The sequence below is a fragment of the Ailuropoda melanoleuca genome, chromosome X (assembly GCF_002007445.2).
Source record: "Ailuropoda melanoleuca isolate Jingjing chromosome X, ASM200744v2, whole genome shotgun sequence".
In the NCBI taxonomy this organism is placed as follows: Eukaryota; Metazoa; Chordata; class Mammalia; order Carnivora; family Ursidae; genus Ailuropoda; species Ailuropoda melanoleuca.
Genome location: NC_048238.1, coordinates 80,293,250 through 80,301,389, shown reverse-complemented (window position 1 = coordinate 80,301,389; position 8,140 = coordinate 80,293,250). Strand labels below are relative to the sequence as shown.

The window sequence follows — 8,140 nt, the reverse complement described above, 5'->3', positions numbered from 1 at the left end:
CCCCCTTTTTTTTTTTTTTTTTTTATTAGCACCACTTTTTGAGCAGTATTTGCTCACTTCATGTCTCTCTGTCACATTTTGGTAATTCTTGCAATATTTCAAAATTTTTATTATCATTTTATTTGTTATGGCAATCTTTGATCAGTGAGTATGACTCACTGAAAGCTCAGATGACAGTTAGCATTTTTCAGTGATAAAACATTTTTTAAAATTAAGGTATGCACATTGTTTTTTTTAGACATAATGCTATGGTACCTTTCACAGACTATATTATAGTGTAAACATAACTTTTATATGCACTGGGACACTAAAAAAAGTCATTTGACTCACTTTATTGTGGAGTTTTGGAAATGCACCTGCAATATCCCTGAGGTATGCCTGTATGTCCTTTCACTTCCATTTGCCTTGATGTTGGCTGAAGTGACAGCCAGGTTCTTTTGTGTTATTTAGGTACTGCACTAGGTGGTGAACCTTTTCTATCCAATAAATATACTATTTATTACAGATAATATGCTACCCTGCCGTGATTCCAATGTCAGAGCTGACGGGTTTATTCCCTGAGTGTTGGGATGATTGTGGACTGATAGCTTTTAGCTATAAGCCTTCCTTAAGAGTTCCCTGTGTTGAACAGAATGGCCTGGCATAAGGCAGCTCTCTTGGGGGCAGTCGAGTTATACAGGTCTGGCCCCCTCGCTTTAACTTGGGACAATTCTGAAGGGATATCTTAGATTCAGAGCTCCGTATGGGAGTCAACTAAGTGTGAGCATTGTTTTTGTTGTTTGCACCTCCTAATTGTCTTTCCCCTGGTGTTGTAGTCATTGAGTACATGCAGAATTAGTCAGGAAGCATGATACTTTCTGGTTGTGTTTGCCTTTGTGGATTTATTTATTTATTTATTTATTATTTATAGGATTTTATTTGTTTATCTGTCAGAGAAAGAGAGAGAGAGAGAGAAAGCACAACAAGGGGGAGCAGCAGGCAGAGGGAGAAGCAGGCTCCCTGTTGAGCAAAGAGCCAGATGTGGAACTCGATCCCAGGATCCTAGGATCATGACCTGAGCTGACATCAGATGATTAACCGACTGAGCCACCCAGGCACCTCTGTGTTTGTTGACTAATTTTACAGCATTCAATTTAACTTGCAAAGAAAATGAGGTGAAGTGGTTTATTTTCCCCTCTAAAGGCACAGGGGGTTTAAGTCCTTATCATAAGTACAACACGGTCCATCTTCTCCCTCTGCCCAATCCTATTTTCTCCCTTGCCCCATGCAAATGGATCCCAACATCACTTCCCAGTGAGCGTCCTGCACACTTGTTTTCATTTCAGGATTTACATCCCAGGGGAGCCCCACCTACCTCTTAGAGCTATGTATGTTTATAAGTGCGCTATGGGTCACACAATATTTGAGAACCACTATGATGCCACCCACTTCTGTTGGCACTGCCTATAAAAAATACTTCTAATATATTCAGTTCTCTAGGTGATATGGTAACATATGTCTAGTGAGAACGTCCAAGGAGAAATGTGCCTCTACCTTGGAGAATGCATTAGCCTAACAGGGATTTGAGAGACTGTGTGGAAACCGTGTATTTCTGCAGTAAGTAGAAATGTACTGCTACTTGACGACAAGCAGCACCTTTCTCTTTTCAGACCGTGAATCCTTCCAGTGCTATGGAATGAAGCACTTCAGTCTTCCCTGGCCCACCTTCCCTTCCACCTCCTGTTCTGTGCCATCAGAAATTCCAACTTCTCTCCATTGCCTTGCTTTTGGGGAAGAGTAGACCTTAGCTTCAGTGTTAAAAGGTATTTCTGGCCATGGGCAGCAGTGATCTGTTGTTTCAAGTGACAGTTCAACTTCTATCTCTTGATGCACTCCTAGGAATCAACCTAGTCATAGTTGCAAAGGAACGAGGTATTCCTGCTTTTTTCTCAGGAAACTGAAGTTGTGCCAATACCATCTAGGCTCACTCATCATCAGGAAGGTATAAATATTGAAAGAAAAAGCCAATGTATTTTGTCATTTGTTCCAAGTGTGGAGGAGCAGAGTGGCTTCGTATAGTGACCCTGATTACAGAGGTATCCAAAGCCGTTTGGAATAGAGGTAAAGTAAGGTGCGCCATGACTGAAGAGTGGGTAGTCGTAAGGCCCATTTTTACATCAGGACTAGGCAATTCAATGCCCACAAATATTGATGATGCTTAGTACATATCTGTTGAATGTAGAGTAGCTGCCAAGCATTGGGGATAAAACCATCAATAAGATAGACGTGGTCCTTTCTGTTCTTGGGGAACTTGGAGTCTGGTGGAAAGAACATGGTAATGATACCTATTGCAAAGAGGGTACATGAACCATCTGGGACCCCTCCTCAGGTTAAGGAAGGTAGGATAATTTGGGAGCACACTTACTCCGCTCACAAAGAATCAGTGATGTTAATATGGTTTTGTAGTTTACACCTCTTAATTGTCTGTCCTCCGGTTTTGCAGTCTTTGAGTACACGCAGAATTAATCAGAAGAGTGATATTTTCTGGTTGCATTTGTCTTTTTGATCTTATTTTACAGGATAGGATTTAATTTTCAAAGAAAATGAAGTGAAGTGGTGTATCTTCCCTTCAAACAACGCAGGGGCAAAAAAGATGCGTGGCATACTAGCCAACATTTAATAAATTTAATAAATTAATAGGAAGTATCACAAAAACTTGGAATGGATAACATACAGGAACCACGAGTAAGACAACACTTTGCAACCACTCACAAAAAGTACCATTTGACCAAGGAGAAGATTTACAGGAAATAATATAAGGCAGTCTGTTGCACGTGTCTTAAACAGATATACGTATATAATAGTACATCAAAATGATCTGTTCGACAGTAAATTCACCACGTTTACATTGATCACATGGACTTTTTTTTTTTAAAACATTTACAAAAGTTTGTAGATTTAACATTGAACTGTAAGATTTATATCCAAATGAGTATATTTGTTTCATACCAAACTGCACAGAACTTATGAATAGCACACGATTTGAGAATAATTACTGTGTTGGGTACTATTAAGTACTACTACTTGATGACATAAGAATTATTAACAAATGTGCTATAAGCTATTATCATTCAACTTATTGCTAGTGCTTTTGAAAATCTGTGGTTTATATTTTATTTCTTTGTAAAACATGTGCTATGAGCTTGCCCTGATAGTTAAGAAAAGAAATCAGATGTTTCCAATTTTCTCTAATACCCACAATACTTCAGATCTGAATGCATAGTCGTTTTAAGGGCTACTGAAGGATTCCTTCAGTCCTTTTTAGGTCACCTACTCTGCCTTACGTCAATACAAATCGATGGATTCATGCAACATACACGGCATACATGCAGGACACCATCTGTATGTGCAGAACTCATGCTCAATGCATGCTGTGTGTCTTCAGACATCTCCGTTTCAGTAAGAATTAGATCATTTCATTCAATTTCATATAATTGTGTTAACATGCAATTCAACAGAGCGAACGGGCAGGTAGACTTTACTTTCATGGTATATTTGGGCATGCTCAAGCAATTGACTGACATTTGGCAGTGTTGCTAATCAAGTAGAGACTGTATGAGTTTCCTCAAATACAGCAGCTCTCCCACTGCCCCCGTGGCAGACTGTTGGATTTAGCTATGCTGTGTGTTGAGAACATAGACGGGGGGTTTTTTGAAATTCAGATTCTGCCTTCGCTGATTTTGAGATTTTGAGAAGCACACGCTAAGGTGTGTAAGTAACTGTCAGGCATAAGAGATAGCATCATGAATTCTTCAGAAATTGATCCACAGTTGTGTGAAATGGACACACATGGAAATAGTGGAAACACTTGGATAACTCGGCACACAGCATAGACTTCATGGTCTGACTTTAGCAATGCTTGAAAACCTTTCACGGTTAACAAACTAGTTAAATGCTACTGAATTCGTAGAGCAGCAGGCCCATGAATGAAAAAATGGCCAACACTTATTGTGACACAACACTATATTTTAACAAAGATTTTAAACTTCTGGTACATAATTGCAGTACAATGAAGAGCTTGCCACTTTCACAGATTAGCTGCAGCCTTTTCCTGCACTAGAGAGTTTGGAAGGATCCGAAAATGAGATAAATTTTGTTTAAAATCCAAATGGAAACTCTGTATTTCTGTTTATCCCAGAGTTCAGAACAAGCTTGTTTTTAATTACTTTTTTTCACATTCTAAGGGCCTAATTCTGTAGTCCTTAATCAAGTAAAACTTCCAAGGTTTTGATCATCTATGCTTCCAGCACAAGTTTTACTCAAAAATGGACTGCGAAATTGGGTCCTATAGAGAGAGGTACCATAATTATGAAAATATTTTAATAAGGCTCAAAATGCTAATTTCACTTTGTGTGTAGCACACGAATTTCCAGGATCCTGAGATCAAAACCCAATTGATGTTGAATCCTGGATTGGGAAATAACTCTGGGATCTCGTTCCCCAGTTTAATCACAGAATTAGGTATTTACTAAGGACCAGAATGAAAACACTAATTCCAGTTTGCTTGTCGTTATAATCAGAATTTGAACATTGTCCTTAAGAAGTGAAAAGCTATTGGTGTATATATCTCGTATCATCCTTCCACTTCTGTAGTCCTGGTTAACCAGCTGCTATGTTAAAATACCACTATGTTTGGGGACGGACGTTGCAGTAAAATACCAACACGACATTCCGACAATGTCAAATTTTGCCCCTGTATGTGACAATGAGGCTAAGTTCTACCTTTGACTCACTAATGCGTGTGATAAGGTATCAGAAGGCAGAACCTATCTTACTGTGTTTATGTGTGTAGATGAGCAGAGCAAGAATTTAAAGTGTATATTTACTGTTAACCCGGAAAATTCGCTAATTTTGGTGTGGTTGAAATAACCGCTGTCACGTGCATCATTCTGGTCTCCTGCAAATGCCACCTGAGATGAACATCAATATTTCCTTATGCACAAAAGAAAGAGAGAGAGAGAACAAAGGAAACAGGGAGAAGGAGGGAAGGAAAGAGGAAGGAAGGGAAAGCAGAAATATCAACATTTTATGCATCAAATAATCAAAATAAGTTATTCTCAATCTATTATAAACAGTAAATATAGAACCCTAAATCTCACTGTTGTGTGCATGATTGTAAAGTACAGGGTTGCAAAGCTATATACAAAACACTTTTTATCAGACAGCGATATTTACATTAGTTATGACCGACAGAAGAATTCTAGGACCTTTCCCTACATTTGCAGCTTTACCGGAGGAAAAGACTGTGCTGCTTACACACTAATTACACACTGCTGATCCTTTCACTAACCACGTTGGAGGGATTAACTGGTAGCTCCAGATTCTCCACTTGCATCTCTATACCGGGCTCGTTGTCACTAGCTTTCTTAATCACCGGTTCGTTGGTGTGCCGGTAAATGTTAACATTAAGCTCCCTCCCAGACAAAGCAGTAGCAGCCACTCTCGGGATCTGTCTCACGGGAGGTTTCTTTTCTGCCTTGTAATTGCAGCGCAAATAGTTAGAGAAAGCCCTTCGGTAAATTTTGTTGAAAAGCGTGTACACCAGAGGATTAATTCCTGAACAGACATACCCAATCCACACAAACACATTCAGAAGCTTTTCCATGAGCTTCTGGTTACAGGCCTTTCCGCACAGAACTGACAGAATGTTGGTAATGAAAAACGGGCACCACATGACCAGAAACACAAAGAAAACAATGCCGAGGACTTTTGACGCTTTCCGTTCGTTGTTGATAGCTTGCATGGTGCCCCTGGGACGTCGCTCTTTCTTCTTTCTTCGGCGTGGGTTCACGTCTTGGTTAGAGTTGGCAGAGTTCTCTTCCTCCGTGTTCCTCTTGCAGCACTTCAGAAAGTCCAGGTTTATTCCAGGCGGTTCCTCGATGTGGCCGTGCAGTAACATCAGAGCTTGACGGCGAAGAACGTGGATCGTCAGGCAGTACGTAATCACCATGATCGTCAACGGTATGAAGAAAGCGACGAAGGACCCAATGAGAACGAAATTTGGGTCATTCAGCACGCACGTGGTGTTGTTGACGAACACTTTCTCTTCATCTCTCAGTCCGATCACTGGGATGGGAACTGACACACCTAAAGGGACAACAACAACAGAAGGTAGGATATCGTTATAGCATATTGAAGCACTGAGCAGGTCTGTGTGGCATACAGTCAATTGCATTTTACTGAAGAAAATTCAGAACTGGCATTTGTTGAAAGCTATTCATGGCATAAGCTGATAGTCACAAGAAAAAGTAGCAGCGTGACCTCAGAAAAATGACGATTTCTTTTGGGCTAGGAATGCCTTCTCCCCAAAGTTCTGTAGAAGGCGAGGAATTCCCGTAATGGCGCTTGTGTAAAAGTGGATTGTGTGTGCTTTGTTTCATTTCCGGCTCCTGGAACTGGCCTGGCGCACAGGGGGCAGTCAATAAATTGTTGAGTGAATGAATACATTACAGCTATACTCGACGGCATTAAAAATTTCACTGGTTCTTTTTTTTTTTTTTTTAGCATATCATCTTCCACATGCAATAAAAATGATGTGTATACCACCTATAAGAGTAATCATGCTATATCAGGGGTGGCTGGGCTGTTTGAGATGTGTTTTTAGCTGACAGCGTCTGTTTTGACTCCCTCCCTTCCTGAGGAAGGAGGTTAAGAGGAGGAAATTTTATGGGTGAGTCCGATGGAACCAGGGCCCTGGAGCTCTGGTTACTAGAGATGGAGAGGCCAGTAGGGCCCTCAGCCGTGCTGCCGGACTAGATCTGAGCACTCTGCAGAAATAATCATCTCTGTGCAGAAACAGAGGGGACTCTCTTTTTCGCAAGAGGCTTTTGTGAGTCGGTGGGCATCAGCAACATCATTTCAAGGGCAAGAAACAGTAAAATACAGAGCTGGGAGAGATGCATTTCCGTGTGCAATTTCAAGCCTCTTTTCTTTTTTTTTTTTTTTTAAGAATACCGAGAGGTGGTCCTTGGAGGCATGCACTTCCATTAATAAATAAGCTCACTGGTAGAAAATAGCCATGAGGAGGTGAGAGTGGAAGGGGCTCTTGTGCCTCAGTCTAAGTGAGGAACCTGGACATTTTCAGAAATCGCTCTGGTAGATCTTGAAGAGATTCGGCATCGATAGGAAAACTTGCAAGTAAAGTTAGAATTTTAATGTTAATTTATTCTCCCTTGTGTCCCCAGGAAGTTGAAGCTTGGGAAAAGTCAGAGATTATTCTTAGGAATCCTGGGCTGGCGGATGTTCACACTATGAGCTGTGAGCAGAGAGACAAGTGCACGCTCAGAGATTGTGGCTGGCTTTAGGGAACACGTGGAGAACTGAGACAAATTTGAAACTGAAAATCCCTTCTTGCAGACAGCCTTACTACCCTACGTCAGGGAGAGAGAGAGTTTTGGCTGGATGACCAAGAGGGAAAAATGGTCAGGGGCTCTCTGCTAGAGCCCACTGAAGGTGGTGACTGGGATTTACTCACTGGGAAGACACGAGGAAGAGAGTGTGCTTGGAAAGAGATCTGTAAACCTTCTTCCCAACACATTGAATTTCTGAAATGACTGGCCTTTTTTCTAGAGAAAGAGACCAAGTGATGGTGTGATCAGCAGTAATAAATGTGACCAGGCTTGTTGGGGGTGCTAGTACATGCCCACAGCTCTGAGCCGAGGCGTGCCATTCAAGAAAGTCCGAGAGGCAGTGAAAAGCAGGAGACTCTGCATGCAAAAGGTACCCTCAGGTAATGCTGTGAGGGATCCAGAGGAAGAGACTTCGAACTCTGGATGGGAAGAGTGACACATATCAGAAGGTAACTTTCACCAAGTTTGATGAAATGCATGGAGGAATTTGAACAAGCATTTGGGAGTACAGAGTACAACAGAACCTTACAGGTTACACTTCTTTTTCTTTCTTTCTTTTTTTTCTTTCTTTCTTTCTTTCTTTTTCTTTCTTTCTTTCTTTCTTTCTTTCTTTCTTTCTTTCTTTCTTCTTTTTCTCTCTTTCTTTCAAGACTATTTATTTATTTGACAGAGAAAGAGAGAGAGAGCACACAAAGGGGGAGCGGCAGGGGGAGAAGGAGAAGCAGGCTCCCTGCTGAGCGGGGAGCCAAATG

The 8,140-nt window shown here is 41.0% G+C and overlaps 1 protein-coding gene across 1 annotated transcript in view; it reads right to left on the bottom strand.

Annotated features, from left to right (window-relative positions):
* Window positions 1-2,695: 2,695 nt before the first annotated feature.
* Window positions 2,696-8,140, bottom strand: part of HTR2C (5-hydroxytryptamine receptor 2C) — a 269,781-nt gene continuing 264,336 nt past the window's right edge. Inside the window, exon 6 of the mRNA XM_002924491.4 lies at window positions 2,696-6,126. Within this exon, the coding sequence (XP_002924537.1) occupies window positions 5,303-6,126 (824 nt within the window). The 3' untranslated portion in view covers window positions 2,696-5,302. The remainder of the gene's footprint in view (window positions 6,127-8,140) is intronic.